The 23,701-nt window shown below is 39.8% G+C and overlaps 1 protein-coding gene across 1 annotated transcript in view; it reads left to right on the top strand.

Annotated features, from left to right (window-relative positions):
• Positions 1 to 23,395, top strand: part of LOC121058891 (protein argonaute-3-like) — a 39,662-nt gene extending 16,267 nt beyond the window's left edge. The window contains 15 exon segments of the mRNA XM_040535018.1: positions 1,091 to 1,225; positions 3,424 to 3,511; positions 3,652 to 3,799; positions 4,094 to 4,213; positions 4,623 to 4,745; positions 4,963 to 5,096; positions 5,521 to 5,705; positions 5,979 to 6,138; positions 7,325 to 7,415; positions 8,257 to 8,436; positions 8,438 to 8,452; positions 8,792 to 8,926; positions 9,543 to 9,644; positions 11,172 to 11,371; positions 11,990 to 23,395. Of these exon segments, the coding sequence (XP_040390952.1) occupies positions 1,091 to 1,225; positions 3,424 to 3,511; positions 3,652 to 3,799; positions 4,094 to 4,213; positions 4,623 to 4,745; positions 4,963 to 5,096; positions 5,521 to 5,705; positions 5,979 to 6,138; positions 7,325 to 7,415; positions 8,257 to 8,436; positions 8,438 to 8,452; positions 8,792 to 8,926; positions 9,543 to 9,644; positions 11,172 to 11,371; positions 11,990 to 12,098 (1,925 nt within the window). The 3' untranslated portion in view covers positions 12,099 to 23,395.
• Positions 23,396 to 23,701: the final 306 nt, after the last annotated feature.

The following is a 23,701-nucleotide window of genomic DNA, read 5'->3' on the forward strand; positions in this document are numbered from 1 at the left end:
GAGCTTTTTCAATCCTTTCTGGGAGTGAGACACTCTAACTTTGTCTTTAAGCTACAGTTTATAGGCTGATCACCTTATGTTGTGGTTTAGGCTGTAGGGATTACATTCAAATCCTATTGTATGATTTTTTTCTGTTGTTTAACTTCATGCAAGGTTCGTTGCAAAATCCGTTCCTCTCTCTGTATCACTTTTGCTGCTATGGGAGACAGGCGGCACGCTGCCAGCCGCTGGGGGTGTAAGCTATTTGTGTTCATTCAGTAGTCGGCATCCGGAGGTGGTGGCCGGCGTGCGTCATGCGAAGCTGGCAGCCTGCTGCAGTGACACACGTCTGAAGAATGTTTGGTTGTATCAGCACGGAGATGTGGTGGTTTGGGTACATGACATCTGGGAAACTAAGAAAGTGCTTGTCTACTATTTCACTTCTGTTGTTGCTATTTAAAGTTTGAAATGTATGGATTATCTTACGTTTGAGCCGTAGCCTAGTGCTACCTCACATTTCTTGCTAAAAGGTGTTGTTTCAGTTGCTTATAACTTGGCTAAGCACGTTGTTTGTGGTCTTCATTTCATGGAATGAGTCAACTGTCTTGTGTGAATACAGTATGTTGTCACTTAGTGTGACTGGGGCGTTAGTATGCAGGGAGATATTGGTAGATCAAGGGCTGCACTAAGCACTACACTAGCATAATTTGTGAACTTAAAATTGTGCTTATGTAGCTAGCAAATATTCAAGTAATTGAGCAGATCTCATATCATTGACAAAATCATGTCGCATATTGCTTGTAGCTCCATACAGAGTTGACAGAGTGTCTCTTTGGAACATTACAGCTCTCTAGAAATAAATATCACCTGGGGAAAATCCCTTCCAAAACCCAGAAATGCAAAGTAGTTGTAGGATGATGATAAGGCTGGTGACTGTGTCACTGTGGGTTTTGTTTGTGTATTTATTGCAAACCTTGCTAATCTGTTTTGAAAGCAAGTGCTGCACAACATCTTGTTGGGGGTTAGTTGGAATCTTTAAAAGCATTCATTTATCTACTGCTTGACAGCATTCTGACTTACCTTTTTACACGTGATATTTTGTTCTTTTTAGTTTCTGCCACTGCCTTCTACAAAGCACAACCTGTAATTCAGTTTATGTGTGAAGTTCTTGACATTCATAATATTGATGAACAACCAAGACCTCTGACTGATTCTCATCGGGTAAAATTCACCAAAGAGATAAAGGGTGAGTAGAAACATAACTGTCCCGTCCCAGGTAACTCAAGGTAATTCCAAGAATTTGCCCTAACTGGAAACCTTCTAGTTAGCACGCATCAGAAGGGCCCTGGGACTGCTAGGAGAATTGCAGTACATGTTTGTAGTTCTAGTCCTGAACGAGACAATGTGGCTCTGCAGAAATGAAAAATGAGAGATGTTCCCAGTGGCTTAAAGAGGGAAAGGGCAAGCGTGTTGTTTATTGCCTGGTTAGAGGTAAGTGGCTGTTGCCTGCTGGCTGGCTAGCCTTTTAGAGGCAGGGGTCATCGAGGCCGTAGTGGTATTGTGCTGTAGGTCTCCCACTGTTTAAATGCTGAGGTAAAATGAATGTTGATTTCAAAGCTAACATCATTGATTCTTTGAGAGTATGCTATTGCGGTGACTACTTCTTCTAATAACTGATTGCCTTATGGAAAAATAAGTACCACTTGATAACTTGCAGCTGAAGGCCAAATTCCATTCCAGAGTATTGCGTAAGCCACTGGTTAGAGTAGTTGCACTCAATACATGCTACTTTGCTTTGTGTTTTCCCATATCCTTTCATTCCAGTGTAATTTGCAGAGAGAGAAGCCTTGAAAGAGTTCAGCTCTTCAAAGCTCTGCTCTGAAATGCTTGTGTTACCTGATGCAAGACTTGACTCTGCTGAAATACTGGCCAGCAAATAATAAATCTGAACTACAGTCACGAACTGATGTGCTCATGGAATAGTCATTAGTTGGGAAAAACAGAAAAGCCACCTTTAAGTAAATATTTATAGTAGTCGTAATGTGCTTCCTTTTTACATTTGTCTGTCTTCATTCTGGAAGACCAATAACTGGAGAATGAGAAGCTGCCTCTTCTCATGCCTCAGACACTCTGCCACCATAGTCAGAAAATATTAAAAGGTTACCTTTGCTGTCGATATTTATTTTTATTGCTGTAGTATCAGGGAACTCCAGCCAAGACGTGATTATGTATAGTGAAACAAACCCTGCATTAAAGAATTTGCAGTCTCTGTGAGCAGCTCTGAGGGAGGGTAGTGTCTTCTGTGGTGTCACAGCAGATTAATGACAAAGCAGTGAACGGGCTCCAGATATTGGTGTATTCACAGTGCTTCATGGCTCATATTTTGTATTTCCTTTTCATGCTGTATCAGGTCAATGGTAGCTTATTTTCTTAATCCTCGAAGTAATACTTATGTTAATGTTGCGATTAGTGCAGTCAGGAATCAGTGAAGCACAGTTACTGCTTCTCTGGGTTGTCTGTGTACCAAGTAAAGCGGTCGTGGTATCTGCTCTCTGGGACTAAGGGACCTGATTTGATCTGGGGTATTCAGTCTGAGGTCTGCAATCCACGTGAGCCTTGACAAAATGAATCATCCTGCTTTCTCTGAGTCCTCTACTAGTGGACTGTAGGTTGAATCATTTGGGTAGCAATGCTGTTTTCAACTGCCTTGTCTTCCTTGGGGCTAGGGAAAAGCATAACAATGTGGCCGTGCTATGCAGCACCTGTGTGATAAGCTCAATACTTTCAGCAGATGTTGAGTCTACTCTCTGCGTACGCTATAGGCAGTCGGTGCTTGCAGTTTATAGAAATAACTACTGAAAATCCGATGAGGCTGCTGTTGTTGCTGTCAGTATTTACTGTGGTTAGACAGTAATGTCTGGTGAGCCTGTGGCATATAGGGTGGGTGATTTTAGACTAGATCTTCAGCTGCTCAAAAGCTAAAGAAACTTGGTGAAAAGTAAGGAAAATTATAGGCTGACTGTGGTTGCAAGGCTAGGAAAAGTGAATATAAGGGACAAATCTGCCTTTGCCCTTTTAATTTTATGTGACTGGTGGTTTTAAGGGAAATACAGCACTGAGAATGAGAACAAAAGGATACAGTAAAAACAGCACTCTCTATCCGAGGTTAGTCATATGTCTGCTAAATGAAACTGCAGTGAGAAATTCAGATGACATTGAATGTTAAATATCTCACATTGATTTGTTTTTGAGGAAAATACCTGGTTAGTCAGAAATCCACTTAAAATGAAAGCAAGATATTTAGAGAATAATTATTTTTTGTTCTGCGCTGTTCGAGCTCTGACCATGACAGCTGTTGGATTAGAACATACTCATAAGAAAACTCGTGTCTCCTGTGAAAACTTTTGTGTAGCTATGACATAATTTTTTTGTATTTCTGTGCAGGTCTAAAGGTAGAAGTGACTCATTGTGGAACGATGAGGCGGAAATACCGTGTTTGTAATGTAACAAGAAGGCCTGCAAGTCATCAAACGTAAGATGCTTTTTGTCAGAGCATAAAATGTGTAATAGCTTGGCACTGAATATGTAATGGGATCTAATATTCATTTGGGGAGTGTTGATACTTGCCAACTAAGCTCTTGGTAAGTTTGATTAAAACATATATTTCTTCAGCTTTCCTTTACAGTTAGAAAATGGACAGACTGTGGAGAGAACAGTAGCACAGTATTTCAGAGAGAAATACAACCTTCAGCTGAAATATCCTCATCTTCCCTGCCTACAAGTGGGACAGGAACAGAAACACACCTACCTGCCTTTAGAAGTAATGAATTTATTCTGATAAATCAGCTCGTTGTTGGTAGGCGGTATCATTTTGCAGGATGTTAAGAAGTAGTGCACTTTGTGGTACAAGCATGTTGGCATATTTACATAGTCTTTATTTGCTTTTTGTTGTATTTTTACCATTGACTACACTTTTAAGGAGCTTTAAAGATTAAACAACTGCACGCTTTTGCTTAGTTCTAAACACTTTGGAGGTGTATTTTATAATGGTAGCATAGTACTGTACATGTATCGTATGTTGGGATCTGTTTCTAAATGTGGATTTTTCTTCAAGGTATGTAATATCGTGGCTGGCCAACGGTGTATCAAGAAGCTAACAGACAATCAGACATCGACTATGATAAAGGCCACAGCAAGATCTGCTCCAGATAGGCAAGAGGAAATAAGCAGATTGGTTAGTTCTTAAATTTCAGTTAGGTGTAACCCTACTCAGTAAATGACACTGGACTAAACCACACTAATGCCTTGACCCCAGCCTGACAATTCTTTTACTGGATCACAGCCTACTGCTTATTTGCAAAAAGTATCTTATGTTGTGTTCTTCAAGCCACCTGTAGGTTTCCTGAATGAATGACTGAATGTTTGACTGCTTTCCTCAGTACACAGTAAATATTTTCACCAAAGAACTCCAACGTATATCTTCATCTTTTTATATATCTGCTGCTGAATTCAGCCACTCTAAACAGTAGTGTTTTAGCTGCCTGGAAATATAAAGCTTGAATATTTTTAGTTGAATATTCTTATAAACAGTTCTGAAATGGTCTGCTTTTGAGCTGACATGTAACATGTAAAAACTCTTATAGGTGAGAAGTGCAAATTACGATGCAGATCCATTTGTTCAAGAGTTCCAGTTCAAAGTCCGGGATGAGATGGCCCATGTGACAGGGCGGGTGCTCCCAGCTCCAATGCTGCAGTATGGAGGACGGGTGAGGATTTTGTGGTTTTAATTTTGGTTCTGTTACAGTTTTCAGAGAGTGATTTCCCATGCACATTGATGAATTTAACCACTTCAGTTGCCTTGTGCAGTACAGGGATCAGAGTTCAAGTAGCAAGCTTTGTTTTTTCTTACCCTAAAGCTGTAAATAGATAGGCTTTCTAATTTTCGTTCACTTGAATATCAGTGTGATTTTTCTGTTTCCACAGAATCGAACAGTGGCAACCCCAAGCCATGGAGTATGGGACATGCGAGGGAAGCAGTTCCACACTGGTGTTGAGATCAAAATGTGGGCTATAGCTTGTTTTGCAACGCAGAGACAGTGCAGAGAAGAAATACTGAAGTAAGGCATGTCATAGTTCAGGCTCTGGACAGTTCTCTTAACGAAACCATTTAGTAAAAGCATGAACGCAGCAAATCTAATGAGCATTTTGTCTGGCTTTACACTTCTGAGGTGTTAGGGAGAGAATTCAAGCCGCTTCCTTGCTGGAAGGTACAGTCAAAACACTGTTTCAGTCTTGTGACATTGCTGCTTTACATCTTAGCATCTTGAATTGAGTACTAGAGGCCTCTAAATGTTTTTTTCAGTTCTAGCCTATGGTATTTTAAAGCTGTATGGCTGCCACGTAATTCATGTTTTAAAAATGCTGCTTTGAAAGTTAGGTGGAGTCCTTTTCTTCATTTGAGTAACAGAGTTCTGCCCCCTTATGCTTTGGTTGATGTGTGCTCTTGCTGGTGCAAAAACCCAGTAAACTTCTCATCTTTAGGGGTTTTACAGATCAGCTGCGTAAGATCTCCAAGGATGCAGGGATGCCGATCCAAGGCCAGCCCTGTTTCTGCAAATACGCCCAGGGTGCAGACAGCGTGGAGCCCATGTTTCGACACCTCAAGAACACCTATTCAGGGCTTCAGCTCATCATTGTCATCCTGCCAGGGAAAACACCAGTGTACGGTGAGGAAAGACCTCTGTATTTACCTGTTTGATCAAGTATCATTCTAACAGATGCCCAGCTTGTTAGAAAATTCTCCAGGACTATTCTTTAGACATAAGAAACCAGTGCTTTGCCTGAAGTTAAAATAAATTGGAAACAATTCTGAGCATGCAGCTAAATTTAAAGTTATTTTGTAGAGTATCTACACTACAATTATTGTGATGTAATCTAAGATGAAAACATACCAGTAGTTTCAAATGGACTCAATTTGCATCCTAATATTTGCTTCACAGCGGAGGTGAAGCGTGTGGGAGATACGCTATTGGGAATGGCCACACAGTGTGTTCAAGTCAAAAATGTCATTAAAACATCTCCGCAGACCCTTTCAAACCTGTGCCTGAAGATTAATGTTAAGTTAGGAGGAATCAACAACATCCTTGTACCTCATCAACGGTAAGAATTGTTGTGGAGACTCTTTCGGGTTTTGTTTTAACAAATGTGGTTGTTTGGTATTTTGCACCCAAATTTAAATGTACCCAAGATTTAGCTTGAAGTATCCATCTGGTAATATGTCAGAATGAGACAGAATTATTTTTTTTTCTAGCATGGGCCCTGAATAGTTGTAGGCCTGTGAACTGTCTTAAGTGTTTTTCCAGATGTTTGATCGGTATCAAAAATTTGAAGAGTAGCTGTAGTTCTAGAGATGAAATTACTGCAATTAGAAGTTTTCTGCAGGTTTAGGAGTATGCAACACATCACAGAGAAATGTAACTCTTGGTTAGCATACCAATGTGCTGCTAATAAGGGTAGAAGTATACTGAAGGCATCCTACTTCTCCCACTTTATTAGGCTAAGTAATTCAGCTCACACTTGTTTTTTGCACAGGTAATCTGTGCTCTGTTTCTGCTTATATTCCATTTGCTTTGAAGCCTTCAGTAGGTTTGTAAGTCCAAGCCATGCGTCCTCCAATCTTTCTTCCATGCTTCATTCTGAAGAAGCATAAGGCTGTTAGTCCTGAAGACAAGAAATTCTGATGGTCTCTAACCATTGCAAGAGCATATCTATTCTTCAAGAGTGGAAATGTGCATAATGCAAGCCAGAAAAACTTATGGAGTGCAAGTTTTAGGAATTCTTTCCCGAGACTTTCTGAGACCTTGGAATCAGTCTAAGCATGAAGCAATGGCACATGGAACATATTTTGAAGGCACTGGGAGATGATCCTGCTGCCTTATATCCTGTAAGCCAGAATAAAGTGTGTGCTGCTGCACCCGGCCATCTGTTGCATGGCTGATACAGCACAGAAGCAGTGTTTAGCTGGCCTCACAGCACTAGTGTAATCAACTGGTAGAATAATAATTTCTGTAAGATACTGTCTGTAAAGGTGTAGCTCTTTGGCTTTTCTCCACCGGAATCATGCTGCAGTTACATGGCAGTGTGATTTGGAATGACCGTTACAGTGTTGTAGAAGTTTACGTCTCGTGCACAAAGACTTCATTGTTTAGGTCTGGACAGAGTACCTGATAAGGAAGTCTCTCTGTGCAGCTTAGCTGAGATAGAAACAAAGCCCCATATTGAGCAATAACCTTGCACCAGCTGTTCATCTGCAAGTGTGACTTAGCACTTTTTTTTTCTTTTGAAGACCTTCTGTGTTCCAGCAGCCAGTGATCTTTCTGGGAGCCGATGTCACTCACCCTCCTGCTGGAGATGGGAAGAAGCCTTCCATAGCTGCTGTAAGTTTTATTAAATCAGCATTGTTATTTCGTCTTGGGTAAATGTTAGAACAGTAAATGCACCTATGACTGTCAAATATCTTTCAGGGCTTATGCCAGTTCTTTGGTACACATTTCCAATATTATTAGAAATCATTTTCTTTAAAAGGAAAACACTGCTTGATACTTTTCTTAGCATTTTATTTTTAAATCAGGGTAAAATGGCAGTCATATTAAATAGAATATTCTTGCAGAAATATTGTAAAGGAAATAATGCAGCTTTGAGATGTTTGTTAATAACAGCGTTGTATTTCCGAAAGAGGAAGGCTAAATTAGGGCCTAGTTTGGCATGATTATTCTTGATGTGTTTTAACTTTTTGTGTTGGTATTGCCCAGGAGACCGCCAGAGTAGTGGTTGGATGCTTGCTATGTGGTCAGTCCATTGCTAATTTGTCTCCTTGGTATTTTACTTGTCATTGATTGCAGTTATGGAAACTGCCTCTTTGCCTTAAGTAACTAAGGCAAACTGAAATGCTTCTCCATGTAAAAGGTGAGAAAACGTCAAAGGAAAAAAAGTCAGTTTCTTGATTATAAGAATGTGTTAGTGTACTGTCAATAGAGGGGAAGACTCCAAGGCAGATAATTTCTGCAGATGTTTCAGGGAGCCTGGAGGGCAAGTTACATACCTCTTTTCAAAAGGTATTAAACCTGTACATACCACAAGTTCCAGTTAAAATGTTATTGTAATTATTTTTAAAGCAAGCATCTTTTACTTGAAAATTCTTTTCTTGGCTTTTTTGCTATTTCATTTTTTTTATAGATTTGATCTTGTAGCTTTTAGTCATGTAATGTTCCTCTGAAGGTTGTAGGTAGTATGGATGCTCATCCAAGCCGGTACTGTGCCACGGTGCGAGTTCAGCGACCCCGGCAGGAAATCATCCAAGATCTGGCCTCCATGGTTAGAGAGCTTCTCATCCAGTTCTACAAGTCAACACGGTTCAAGCCCACGCGTATCATCTTCTACAGAGACGGGGTCTCTGAAGGGACAGTTTCGACAGGTTGGTTCATCTGTTGGGTTTTTGAAACACTTATGTAATCCCTGGCCTCCTGTTCGAATGAGCTGTACTGCTTATATTTGTACCAAGGTATCACAAAATAATTGAGCCTTCTTAGGAGAAATTTTCTTAAGTATGTTCAGTTAGAAAAGTTGCACCTTCTTTCCTGTCTGGGAAGAAAAACTCTTGGATCTTCGGAAACAATATATTTCTTAATACTCCCTAAGATTAATAACTGTGTGGCAAAGTTGAACCTAGTGTTAATTACAAACTATTTATTAAGCATTTTGTGTAGAATACAACGTGACAAAAAACTAAACTATTCTGTTCATGATCTTGTAGGTTTTGTATTACGAACTGCTAGCCATTAGAGAAGCCTGCATCAGTTTGGAGAAAGATTACCAGCCTGGAATAACCTATATTGTGGTGCAGAAACGACATCATACACGATTGTTCTGTGCTGACAGAACAGAAAGGGTAATCGTTGTCCTGTCTCAGTACAAGCTTGATGTCAAGCACATATACTGCTATAGAAAATATCAGCATGGGCTTCTCTGTCAATCTGATTGTGTTTGCGTTCAGGGAAGATGTTGCATTGATAGGCACAAAATGCGACACCAAACTGGAAAATCACTGACCTTTTAAAAAAAAAAAAAAAACAAAAAAGACTTTGTCACAGTGCACTTTGCTACTAATTTTTAACAGTGAACTGTAACTAGCTAAAGCCAAGTCTTCAATTAAAGACTGCTGTAGAAAATGCAAAATGATGGAATCCTTAACATTTGTGTTCTGATTGAGTCAATCTGAACTTAAGCTCACAATTCTAAATGTAAATGTACACACAGCTTTTTCTAGGTTTCTGGCATTGAAGGTTCTGAAGTTCTGGATGAGTTATTCTGTGTTGAGATGGTAAACAGCGATACAGTGTCCATGTCACACGTTCTAGGTTACCGTATTGACACATTCCAGACAGTGCTGAGACAGTCTTTCGCTGAAATGCTGCATGTCTTAAATGCAAACTTGTATTTTTAATTAGAGTTGAGGTGTATAAACAGTTGTTAACTGCACTGTTTTTAACAAATCTTTTATTTAGGTTGGACGAAGTGGCAATATTCCAGCTGGAACAACTGTAGATACAGACATTACACATCCATATGAGTTTGATTTTTACCTCTGCAGCCACGCTGGAATACAGGTATGATTGTCTTGTAAGTAAGTGTGAATTCAGAACGCTCTCATTTTCTCCCTTTTGTGACAAATGTACTTACAAACAGTTCCTTAGTAGGGAAATGTCATTTAGCTCAGTTCTATCTGAGACATCACGTTATTGCTGGACTAATAGTATTAATTATTTGCTTTAAGAGGTGGTCTCTGCTACGTTCAAAACTTAAACTTTGTGTAGTGTAAGGCAGTGTTTGATCATTTGCTGACTAAATGCAGACAAGTGAGTTACAGACTGGAAATAAAATCCAACAGTGTGGTGGTATTGCCAACAATACGAGGGAGAATCAACTTAATGACAAAAACTCTGTCAGGGTATTGGTTAAAAATGGAAAAAGATCACTCTTTTTTTTTATCATTCTTCACTTTTTTATCATGTGGTTCTGTGACCATGTTGTTGTAAGCTCTGTTTAAGCTAAGTAGGTATGTTTTCTTTTCCTGTTTTGAATCATTGCGGTGTTTTTATTCAGAGGTCAGAACATCTACTGCTTTTCTCCTTACGCGTGTACCTTTATGCTAGGTCTGGCCAAGCTAGTTTTTGGCCCCTTTGGAAGGAAAAAAAAGTATCGATATAAGTTGCAGCAGAAGCGTCAGATGTAGGTGCAGCTTATTGTTATAGCAAGCCACAAGTATATCTCTACTAAACTGAGATCTTACATATACTTAGGGGAAAAAAAGACTTCTAGACTGGCTAAAATACAGCTATTGACATAACCTGGTTACACCGTAAGGTTTAGCTCTAGTGCATCACATCCTTTGAGGGAGAAGCAGGAGGGAAGAGGTGTTCATTTATTCCAAAGCAATGTCTTCCAAAGTAATTGTATGTCAGTCCTTTAATGGAGAACTTCCAAGAGCTCCTAAGAACTGTGCTCAGCATTCAGTGCTTGTTATGGTCTGGAAGGAATTGTTAAGGTAGTAACGGTGAAAGTCAGCGTGCATCTGGTTGATGTACAAGTATCTGTTTCAGCATAATGCCAAAGAGCAATTGTAACTCTTAAACCTGTGGGCAAGATGACATTGTGTAAAGCAAGGAAGTGTACATTTTATATAGAACTCCTTAGGTAACTTCTGAAATAGTGGAACCATTTCTAGTCTTTATACTAGAAGTTAGGGGGGTACTAAGGAACTGGAAAGAGTTAAATGCAACAGTTATTTCTGTGAAATGTCTCGGTGAGAAACAGTTTTAATTGAGGGTGGTTAAGAGGTGGCATAATCAGTTTAGTCATGTTGGAGGCAGGCCTCAATTGTTAAGGGTTACCTAAAAGGTATGTGGGCTTTTTTTTGCACAAGCAATGGTAATTGAAGTAACGTAATATGAACAGTAGACATTTATTAATCTCTACATACATTAGGGCTGACATAAGCCTGAAATTTCCTTGGCTGCTGTTACCGAGGAATTCAGACTAGACAGTCTGGCCCTTTCTGAGCTTAAAAATCTGACTTGATTGCATGGGGAAAAAAAAAAAAACAGCTAAGTGAACTGATGTTCCCTTCTTCTTAGGGTACCAGCCGTCCCTCACACTATCATGTTTTGTGGGATGATAACTGTTTTACTGCAGATGAACTTCAGCTGCTGACTTACCAGCTCTGCCACACGTATGTGCGCTGTACACGATCAGTTTCTATACCTGCACCAGCGTATTATGCTCACCTGGTAGCATTCAGAGCACGATACCATCTTGTGGACAAAGAACATGACAGGTAAAGAAAAATACACGTGCTTTTAGTTTTTGTCCGTGTTAGTCTCTGCTCCGTTGTCAGGCATAAAGCCAACTGACTATAGGTAATTACCTCTCATTTTGCAGTTAATTTGTGTTAACTCTGTGACTAGACTTAAGGTACTCATTCCTGACAGCTAGTGCTGAGTATCAGACAAGAGTGGGTTGGTGGATTCTACTGAGTAACACTCAGATTAAAAGAAGTATAGTGTCATAAAATAGTTATTACTTTGACGTGGTCTTAAGGAATCAAGCCACGCATTTATTTTTTTTTGCTTTAGAGTTAGAGTATTCAAGAATGAAGCAAATGTTAAGTTTCTTGCACCTAACTCTGCTTTGTATGTCACGAGTATTTTATAAACTTAAAATCATCAATATATTTTCAATGAGGTACTTTTAGATGAATAAATTAAACAAGGTAAAGGGATTTGTCTGTTTGCTCAGCAACCTCGAGGCTTTTGACAAGTATTTTTTTCTATTTGTTTCTATTAATATTGCCATGTTACCCTCCAGAATGCTGAAGAGATGCAAAGGCAGCTTTTAATTGGAATTAATATGATTTATAGCCCTGCTTGTCTTCATTTTTCTCATTTTCTTGCAGTGCTGAAGGAAGCCATGTTTCAGGACAAAGCAATGGGAGAGATCCACAGGCCCTCGCGAAGGCTGTACAAATTCACCAAGACACCTTACGCACGATGTACTTCGCTTAAGTCAATAAAATGGGAGCATACTCACTGAGAAGGAAGAACTGAAAAATTAAGCCACATACAATGTATGTTTCCAGTGGGGTTGGTTTATGGGGTGTGCCTCCGATCATGCTGAAGTTGACACTGTGCAGGGGCGAGAGGCTAACCCTTAAATTGACACAAGGAAGATTGTTTACTTCATCGAGGAACACAGCACTATTATGCAATATGAAACCAGCCAACTGCTTTTTTGGCGCGGTCTCCTGTAGGAAGCACCGCCATCATTTTTTTATTTCTCGTAGTTTAACCCTCTTATGCCTTTACCTCAAGTTGCTCGGCAGCACAACTATCTTTGCAAAAAAAAAAAAAAAAGGATGGTGTAATTAAAAAAAAAAAGCAAACAACCTTTACAAGAACAATCACAATGATTGTTTGGGAGAGGAAAGTGTGCAAAAAAAAATATTTTTTTTTACCCCACTGCATTGAGGAATCTTTCTCTCAATATTGCCATCAGCGTTCGAATGTGAACATATCTGAGTACATTTGAATGTACAGCACTAACTAGAAAAAATTGAAGGGAGGGAAGATGTTTTGCACACTAATCCAATAATTTGAACATAGTTTAGCCAACTGCTGCCTTTGTCTCTTCACAGCTTTGGAGTCCTCGGCTCCAATAGTTCCCTTTTAAAAACCAAACAAAGCTAGTGGTATTATGTGCAGGCAGTAGTGATCCAAACTCTTCTTGCTCCCTGGTGAATTTACTAAAGCTGCTGTTTTACCTAGTCCAAAAGTTTCAATTATTTTCTATCTGGCAAGTCAAATATCTTGAAGCTTCACGTGAGATCAGATGTCCCAAGTTTTATGGGATTACATATAGCAAACACCAGAACTGAAACTTTAGAGCTAAGGTCTTTTTGGAAAAAGAAAAATGCTAGTTTACTTGCTGCCTCTCACACCTTAATGTGATTTCATATGTATGTTTTTGAAGTTTAGCTTCCTTTTGTTTCTTTTATATTTATTAGAGTAATAATAATGCTTTAATTTAATTATTACAGAACATATGGTCAACATCAACTTTTATTTTTTAGAAATGTAACCATGTTTATTTTTTAAAAAAACTGACAACTTGTTTTTGCTATCTTTTAGTGCAATAAGCGTTCTAAAGGAAATCTGTGTCCATTGAGCTGTACTAAAGCAGTGTTTGTACCACTAACTGTGGGATAATGGACACCTCCATGATTTTAAAAGGACAAAGTAAAAGCCTTAATTTTGAAAGGAAAGTTTTATAGTCAGAAGGAATCTTGCATTTTCCTTTTTTAAATCAAAAAAAAAAAAAAAGCAAAAATGCTTCTAGAACTCTGCAAGCTTTACTTGTCACTGCAGTATTTTGATTTAACAAAGGAATTGGCCATATTTTTGGCTTCGAAATGTGGAGGATATTTGAAGTAAATGAAAAGGGTTTTTTATTAAGATCTAAGTTTTTACATGCTTAATTAAATCTATTTGACATCAATAAAATGTCTGGAATTATTAAAAGTTTTTAGGCTTTTTTCCTCTTTGATAATGACTTTCCTTTTAAAATTAAGTTATTGGTAACTTCATTTCACTTTGCAAATAAAGTAAGAGGGCTGGGATAGTTCTAACTTCAAATCACTGAAATGTGAAACAAACTAATGGGACTCTTTCATTCCACTTTAAAGGTAAAACAATATTTAAGATGTCAGAGATGAGCATTTATTCAGTGAGGGGACTGGGGAGTTTTGCACTTTGTAAACTCGTGAACTGCATTTTTGACTGTTTTTATTTGCACTGGTTCATAGTATATATATTCTGCAGATCGTTTATATGGGCATTGCTGTTATCCCAGCCCTTCTGATCTCCACCTGCTCTCCACATGAAAACCAGTGGGTTGGTATAAGTAGCTTATCTCCTGTCATTTATCTCCTGAAATCCATTGTTTGCCAATATACTGTATTTTGAGCCTAAAATCTGAGCCCATTTTGCTTCAACAGGCATGAATCTCCCCCACCTTTTCTGCCAGAAAACAAAGTACTGTATTTTGTGCATCTGTATATTGTATGGAAATGTACGTAGTGCTGTTCACAACACTGTCTCAAAGAGCTTTACTAAACAGTGTATATACGTATTTTATCTCCCAGTATCCAGGAAGATAATGTTTTCAGCCTAACTTCGCAAAGTTACAATTGCACTGGAAATAGTCACGACGGTGGGCAGTTCGACGGTGGCTTTTGGGGCTCCTCAGAACAGGTTTGGGGTGAGCAGGGGAGATTTGGCAAATCCCGAGTCTCCTGGGGGCTGCACGCCTTGGCTGGATCTGCAGGTCCAGGGTTGTCCCAGCCGTGCTCCTTGACTTCTTAATGCACTTACTTTCAGCGCCTTCAAGTAAAACTGCTGCAGGGAGGTTGGTGTAACTGAATAATCTGAGCAAGATGGTTTCCGAATAGATCTCTGAAATGTTTTTCTTAGTCAGTGACCTGATGGTTTTCTCTCAGAAGCATTCTAGCTAGTAGTTCTGTTTATAAAAGGTTCAGGTTAGGGTTTTTACAGAAAATCAACGTTTTAAAAAAAGAGTTTTTTTTAAAAAGCTATTTTACAAAGATTTCTTGTGGATTTCTGGCGTTTAGATGAAGAAAATTCCTTTTTAAACAGTCTTTTAATGTTCCTTTCAGAGACACTGTACACTTCTCATCCTGCCCACACTCAGTGACTATGATCTGAGAAGCTTTTTTTGCTTTCTACTTTCACCAAAAAAATAAATTAAAGCAACTTCATTGGGAAAGTGACTTAAACGCTAGCTTGACAAGCAATTTTACCTGGTTTTCATGTGAAGAGTATTTGGAATTTTTAATCTCTATTCTTGGTTTTGCAAATATCTACGTAAAGTGCCGATACTTATTTGTATTATGATATCAACTTACTGGCGTTGTGAGGGCCACACATTTATGATGCTGTAGCTGCTATATTTATTTAAATGGAGATGGACAATTACTGCACTAAGGAATGAGGAGATAAGCAAGGAATCAAGGTTAGATAGATATCTTGGTTTTTTTTTTTTCAAAAGAGAATTAATGGTGTGAAATATCAAGTGTAACAAAGGGTGCTGTCATTTTAACTGAGATTAAATAGCCAGATATTCTTCCTTTGTTTAAAAACATATATATTTTGATGTTTGCAGTTTGGGGGTGGGGGGTTGGGATAAATGGTACCTCATCTGTGGTGGCAGTTTCCGGTATATTTTCAGAGTATATGGATTTCTTTTATTTTTGTACCTGCTCTCCTTTTGAAAAAGAAAAAAAAAATCTCAAATTTTATGTGCTGTTTGGGGACACCTTGAGTGGCGTACCAGATCCCCCTCTCTTTCTGGGAGCTGTCCCTGTACAGCCCAAAAAGGGACGCGGGCAAAGGCTGACAGTTCTACTTTGCAGACGTGCTGGCCTCGTTTATATGCCTATCTAGAAAAAAAAAAAAAAAAAGGTTCCTATCTCCTAAGACACCGTACCAGTTTACCAGACCGAGACCTCGCTTGTACTTACAAGTGCCACTCGTTGCTTCCGTGGCAGGGAGCACGCTGGTAGGGCATCGGCCACGCAGAGCGGGAGCTGCAGCGCTGGTACCGTGCCAAAGCGGGACCCACTCCCCCGGGACGGAGCCTTGCCGAAACCTGTGATCTCTAGTGACTAGTAGATCCAAAGTTGGAAGGGAGTAGAGCGTTTTGTAGTCGAGGCATTAAACTTGCAACATCTGCTAACAGAATGACTGACTCCACTGTAAGTGGCTTTTTGTTTGTTTTTGTAGGGCACTTCAGCTGTGGCCATTCTACTCAGGATCGGTGTATTACTGTTAAATGTGTCATTTGGTTGAACACGTTCAAAAGTTGTTTCTGCAGAGCTCATTCTGGCATCCTTTTGGAAGTTTGGCCGTAGAAATGATTTTTCAGGAGTAAAGTGGATTTCTGAAAGCTGTCAGTCAAATTATTTCAAGATGCGATTGGTCCTAAGCTAGATTAGGCTCATGTACAAATTTTTGTCCTATAAAATGGTTAATGTAAGATACCAGATAGTCATCTTCTGTACAAATTCCAGCTCTGAATACTCGTTTTCTACTAGTCCTGAAGTTCACTCTGGTGAAATTCCAAGCTCTGACTACAGTTCAAAAAGCTTGAGGCCTTTTTTTTTTTTACACTTCCTTCATATCTTGTCCTTTTTTGATATTTTCTCAGTTTTGTGAACTGAGGGTTTAGAACTTTACTCAAAGCACTTTTGTAACCAAGGAATCAAAAGCTCAGATTATGTACCTTGAAACTATCAATTCGGTTTTCAGAGATCATTATTTCTAAATGGCCGTGTTGGTCTCTGCTCGCGCCAGGCAGATTCTCTGTCCCTTCCAGTGCTCTGGAATTCTTTGGCTGCTACTGGCAGATTGATTGGATCCAGTGAAAAAATCCGTAGGGATGTCAAAGGGAAAGACCCCTGTCTTTCTTTTCTACCAAAAGGTGGTACTTTAGGTCAATGTTGGGTATTAGGATAACATTTTTGTTTCAGCACGTGTTGAAATAAAACTTCCCTTAGCCAATTCGCTCATTTTTTGTAAGCCTGAAAAAAATAGTGGTTAGAGCTTGAGCTAATTGATGCTTTCTGCTAGTAGATGATTTTGTATTTTTTCAGTTACGAAAGAGATGCGTGTAGGATCCTGAATTTTACCTCCCTAGCAGAATCTCAAGAATCCCAATCTCTATAACACTAAAACAAAAATATTTGTCCCTGAGTAGGCGAAGGTGCATATGGAAGGGAAGGAATTGCAGGAGGGAGGCTTGCGAGGGAGAATGTTGAAGCCTCACTTATAGAGGAACGAGGATGGTGATGGAGAGACTCCATCCGCTTTGCATCCCACATGCCCTGGTCTTTTCAAATTTTGTCTGAGGAGCCCCTCAGCTAACACGGGTAGTTAACAAAGGGTCCTTTTAAAACAAAATGGTTCCACTGTTTAAAACTTGGAGTGATTTTTATTTTTTTTAAGCAAGACAGTCCTCAGAAAGTGCCTTTTTAGAAGATGGTGCTGTAGATTTTTATTTTCCAGTTGTACGTGGCTGAAAATTTAAGATAAATAATTGAAAATGCCAAGTGTTTGACGGTATCTTTCAGGTACTTTCAAGCATCAGTTTCTCTGAGTCAGGACCAAGAATAACCTGGAAGGTGTTTTCATTTGGAGGGAAAGGCATTGAGGAGCGATCACCAAATTCAGCTGGTAGGCTAGAATCAGTTTTGATACTTAGTCAATGCAATTTGCCCCTTCACATTGAGGGGGCACGTGGCTGGGGGGAGGCTGTAGGAGAAGCAGCAGCATGGGGACGCTTTGGGCGTGAAATGGCATCCGTACCTTGTGAAGGACGTTGTCTCCTAGATGTAGCAAGCACCCAAAGATGAAGCAGGCAAGCTGAAAGCTATCTAAAGACTTACGAGATGGTCAGTCCTACTGTGAGCAGACGTCACGCAGCTTGTGTTTGTAAAGGAGTGATTTGCATATATTATTGGGACTTCTAATTCCTAACTGTGAGTTTTGGTGTAACAGCCTGGTGGGGTGGGTGGTGCTGCCCTGGTCAGACGGTTGAAGATGCTGTGGGTCCATAGTGAGTTTGGTGAGCATTCCTCCAGTCAGGAAAAGCTGTAGACTAGACTATTAAACACTGCACCTCAGTAACCTTGTAATGCTGCATAAAGTAATAATAATAGCAAAGTTCTGCTTTGATTACACTGTAATGTGCTTGCACATGCCTGCAAAAAATACACACAACTTTCATTTTTGTAATGGTCTTAGTAGCAGTTTTCAGACTTTTTCTTTTATGATGAACCTTGTCCTTTATTGTGGTGTTTCTGTATATTTATTGGTAATCTGTGTGCAGCTCATAGGTCTGTATGTCTGGTCTGTATGTTGCCTTTAACACTTTTAGGTGGGAGAAGTTTCTGAATGTTTTTTTCTTCTCTGAAGTCAGCTTAACTCTTAAGTCATGTTTGAGAAGATACTGAATAAAACAACTTGATAGACAGCCTCATTTAATTGGTACCTTGTTTTTTGAATTGAAAGCTAAAATGAGTTTGTGTTCATTTTTATTACTGTTCATACAGTATTGGGCATTTAAGATGTAGAATAATTTGATGTCAGGATATTTCTGAGTATCAGGAGCTTAAGCATAAAATTTCCACTTTAATTGCAAGTGGTATCGTTGCAGGAGTATGTTTGTGTCCAGGCTTTTCCTAGGAACAAGCAGAGCTTTTTAACATCTGTCAACTAGGACGCAATCAATGAAATAGTTTGGGTGTACAATTCGAGAGTGGGGACAGTGACCCTTGTCTGGAGTTGCTGACACCCCTGCGTTTGAAGGGACTCTGTCAGATTAGCTGGCAAAATAACACTGCTGCTTATGCTACCCACAGAGGCCACGAAACAAATACCTAACTTTTAGCTGTGTAGATTTCTTCTGATTGAAGTTAGAGAAAGGAACTGATGTTTCTCGTAGCTGAACAATTTTCTTGTTTTAGTACAGTGCCCAATGCTACTTTCTTGGTATTTAAGCTTGCAATGATTTTAAATTTTATGTTCCCAATTTCTTAATGTTATTAGGCTAGGATTTAGAAAGCATTTTTTAGTCTAAATTCTGAGCCAAAATCGTCTTCTATCTTTTTTAGTAGTAGCTGTTTTTATCTTTTAGACTAAAAAGGGCCAAAAAATCTTGTACCATCAGCTTGTTTGCAGCAATACTCTCCATCTCTTCCCTTGCCTATGAACCAGTTTCTTTTCTATCTGTATTTAGATTTACTGAAGCTGTTGAGATTTATAAATTCCTGCCTTTTCTTTCTATACATTGCAAATGTGATCAAAAGAAATGAAATGGATAGACTTGCATCTGACGATGCTGGTTTCTGTCAGGCACAGATCTCTTCCAAGAAGTCTTGCCTTGCTGATGAACTGTAGCACATATGGGTTTAATTACAATAGAAATGGTCTGTGTATTTCTTTTGCATTCATTGGAGGGTGCATGATGCTTTAACGTATCCAATTTAAATACAAGCTAATAAATTGCTGAAGATGTAGACACGTGAGTATAATATTTCAAGTGAAGAAAGAAAAATCATCGTTTTTCCCGGCAAAGTTTGAGATTTTCTGTAATTGATACTACTCATAGTAAATTGTGCTGTGCTGGGATTAATCCTAAAATTGAACTGACTCAGCTGTGTGTTTTATGAAGAGGAGAAGAAATGGTAGTGGTGACTATGCTATCAAACCAATAGCTGAAAGCTCTGAAAATGCAAGGGGGAAACTTATCTTCCTCCCCAAAGAGCTGAAAAATATACTGAAAAAATCTTATGCTGCTAGAGCCTTGTGAACCTGTATCTTTGTATCCGCAGTTTACTCAAGTCCCCACAAGTGACTACTTCAAAAAAACTAATACAAGAGGAGGGAAGCTTTTTTCCTGCATTTTTTAAGCAAGAGTGCCTGTTCACCTCCAAAAAGGAACGCACTGAGAAGCCGGTGGCAGTGCCTGTAACAGCTGCGTAGTTAAATCAGATTATCTGTGCTCTGGATCTAAATCTTGAAGCTACCTTACTTGGTTCAAAACAGATAAAAAATCCAGTAGATCGGTGCTACTTGAAACAACGGAGCCAAGGGGTTTTGCGAGCAATATCTAACCCCTCCATTAAACGCAGATACTCTGATAGATTTCTGGTTATTATCTTCAGGCAGTTGACGCTGACGTGTGCCTGGCTACCGAGAAAAGCAGCAGGCAGTTGTGGAGTGAATGTTGCTGTAGCACTGCAGTTGCTCTGCTTTTCCTCAGCTCTTAACCTACCTCCCCGCTTCCCTCGCACAGGATCACTGCTGTCTGTGTAGAATTAGCGATGTTGAGGACGTTGTAGCTGCGTGCAAGGCGATCAGCTCTGCCTGGATGAGAGGCATGGTGGCGATGAAAGCAACTGCCTGTAGGGATAAAGGCTTTGGTAGAGGTTGGGTGGGTGTTAATTGAGCTATGGTCAGCCCGAGCCCTTCAGGGAAGCTGATGGGAGCCTGAAATGGTAACTTCGGTGTCCCGGACTGTTTGTGTCAGACTTGAACTCATTGAGAGCAAGCATGTGCCTTTTTCTGATCAAGGACAGAAGCTAGAAAAACTTGCATTCGCATTGATAACGTGGTTAATATTTTTCTTGAACCGGTCTTAAACGTGAAGTCCTTGGTCAGAATGGAGTTTGTTTTGGGTTGCATTAATCAAAGTGAGCCCTGAATTAGAACTACCCAGAGAGGAGGAGCTTTTAAAATTAGTGGTTTCTGGAGAGTAATGTCATCAAATAAACGTACTTCCTGGTAGACTTGCAATTTTTTAAATGAACTTTAACTTTGATATGTTTCTCTGTTGAGAATCATTAATTCTGCCTTTGTTTGAATGTTACCTGTCCTTAAATGTCTTCACTCTTCGCTGTGCTCCTGCAGCTTTCTGTACACTCCTTTGCTCCTTTCCCCCGCCCCATCTGGTGACTGTAAGGACCTGAGGAATGTTGTCTGATGAATGTAGGGGAGCAGTGCAGAAGTCTGGTGAAGTGGGAACACGGTGGCGAGGATTAAACATCACGGATGATAATTCTTGAAGAACCATCTTGCCAGCAGCTGAGGGTAGTGATGTCTCTGCACAGAGCTGTGTGGTGTCTTGGGTATGGAAAGGTTTAGCAAAGTGGCGTGAGAGGGAGAAAAGAGCCTCTCCTTTTACATCAGGGTACTGAAGGCAAGGCTCTTGTATGCTGGGTGCTGCACAAAAGAAGGCACCTGTGTCCTTAGGGGCTAGTTCAGGCTTAAAGCTGCTGTGAAAGTGGATTTTGAGAGAAAAATGGAAGAGCTTTTAGATAGGTTATATTTTATGCAGCTTTAAGGTACTGGTGAGTTATCCAGCCAGGAACTCTGCAATCGATGCTGGCTCTGAAACGGGTTCCCTCTCTGACTTCAGGTAAGTGCTTTTGCCTCTGGTTTTTGCCCTATCTAAGAAATGGATGAGATGACTCCCATCGCCTTACGAGAGCTAGCTATAAGTGTTCTGAGGATGAATCATGTTGTGGAAGTGCTAAATTCTTGATACACATCTGTGCACCTTCTTACAAGTTTGCTTCTTCACTTAATACAGTTCTGTTTGAAACCTGTCTGTCTCTGACATGAGCCTGTGCTCTTTGCTTATATCTCATCACAGCAATGCCCAAGGAAGGCATTTGGGATTGGTCTCATAATGTTTACCTGCTGCTTTCTTTTAAGATGATCTTCTGTTTCCATTTGTTGCCAAATAGACTCAGATGGCAAGTTTATTTAAATTAAAGGTTTATTTTCCATTGCTGAGGATCTCATAGGTCTTTCATACACATCTGGTAGTTGAAAAATAACTACCGTAATACTATCTAGCAACACAGAAAAATATGATTATGTTGAATTTAGGGCTATGCTAGCCCATAAATCGTAGGTCCACAACCAATTTAAATACAGATGTGCAAAAATTAGATATTAAGATACTTACTAATAATTTTTCATAATGCTTACACTTGCAAATCTCTTAAATACATTCAAAACCAGTTTCTTTGATATAAAATTGATGTTTTGCAGGTTAATGCTTGCTCAGACATACGAGCGAAGTAATACCCACTGGGGCAGTACTAAATTTAAACTTTTGAAGTTTTTGAACCTGATGGTGTGCAAGCAAAGTAGAAACTTGAGTAATGCTCCTTAAGTGGAGAGGAGAATTGAGTGCTGGAAAAATCTCAGTGTGAGGAAGACTGCTGGAGATGAAGTTTTGTCTTCTGACTTCTGGCAGCTCTGCAGTCATGAATGGCTTCTTTAGGGTAATCGGTTTTGTACATCACTTTCCTCCTGTGGCTATAGTTTTCAGTTTTCTTTGGACTTGATTTCTATTCTTCAGCAAAATGTTCTCATTCTGCAGTTTTCAGTGTTGAATCTAGCCTTGAGAAAACTTAATGGTGTTTTTCTGTAGATAAACCTGCTTCTAGAGAGTTGCGTTTTCTGTCTGTTTTGCAGACAACTGTGAAACGCCAGCCTCAGCACAGCAATAGAGTTGACAGAACAAGTTCTTAGCCCGAGATGATTTTACAGGCTTGTTGCCCAGCCTCTGCTGCCATGATCAGTGACACCAGTATATAGACCCTGTGTTCTGCAGGTCAGGCAACGAACTTTGTGCTCACACAGGGTATAGATCTCCTCCTGGCTGTTGTATTCTTGTCTCTTCCTGTGGTGTAAGCAGTTAAGCTTCCCCAGGTAGCCTCTTGTTGGATAAATGGTATTGTTGCTTGTTGGGGGGTGGGGGGAGCGAGGCTGTTTGAATGGCCTAAAGGCATTTGATCATAGATAAGAACATTGTCTATCAAGAGGTATTACTATAAAGCTTTCACTGTAATTGGTAGCATTCAGTTATGAGCCAGTATGGGTATTAAAATATCTTCAGGAGATGCTGGCTCAGGTGGCATAGTGCGTGCCATAAACATTGCTAGTGATCAATCTGTATTTGTGTAGGAGACTTCTGGAAGCAATGTTGTGCATATAAATTTTGCGTATTTAATAACATGTTTAAATGAAAAAAATAAATTGTGCTGTTTGGGATTCCTTTTCAGAATAAAATTCTAATAAAGCAGTCCGGTGGATTGAGATTCCCTTCTATGTGTATGTCTTGCTCTTTCTCCTGTGCTGGTAACTGCTCCCCTCTCGTTATGGTGTTACCATTGCTTAAGCAGGAAGCCCAATGTGTTCCCACCATGAAGGTACTGGGGCTTGTCAAAGCAAAAGGGAATTGTTTCAAGAATAAAGTAGAGCTGTGACTTGAGACATTGCACAAATCGATTGTAGACGGATAGCAAACAAACTGGTAAAAGCCTTTATTTTTACTTAACCATCTTGACCATGTGTGCCTATTTGTATTGCGGATGTGGGCTGCAGCCATGCGGGGTGGGAGGGAAACCATGCGTCGGTGTGTTTTGAGGTGTACTCGCTAAGCAGAAGGGGTGTCCTCTGCCCGTTCTCCCTTTCCAGAGAAATTGTTCTTGCCAAAATTTTCTACCTGTTGCAAGAGTTGCTTTCTTTCCAGCACAGTAAAATGTCAACTTTCACTGTCCCTCCCCTCTGGTAGGCATCTGTAACCTCTGTACGACTGTGTATAGTACACACAACAGTCATCAGATCTCTGCTGGCTTTAGATACCATCAAGTTGGGTGTATTGTAAACCAACCGTATTCATTTGAAAAAAAAAATAAATTTTTTTGGAAATGCGTATGTGATATTTTATTTTGTTATACTTGCATCGCTTGAGTTGCTTCCCAAAGCAATTCCAGGCATGGATAGAGATGGAGGTGTTGGACTGAATTGGGTCAGAGCTGGGCGGTAGCTTCGGGGGGAGCACAGGGCATGATCCCCAAACCTTTGTCAGAAAGTGATTTTACTTTCAGCCTTGGGTTTGATTTGACTGAATGGCATTTAATTTCCTTAAAAGCTAGGAGAGCCTTGAAGCGCTTCTAAATCTGCTGTAAATCCTGGCTCTGTGCTTCTCGGTGTTGCCAGGCCTGTCCCTTTGCTTT

The sequence above is a fragment of the Cygnus olor genome, chromosome 23, assembly GCF_009769625.2.
Source record: "Cygnus olor isolate bCygOlo1 chromosome 23, bCygOlo1.pri.v2, whole genome shotgun sequence".
NCBI lineage: Eukaryota > Metazoa > Chordata > Aves > Anseriformes > Anatidae > Cygnus > Cygnus olor.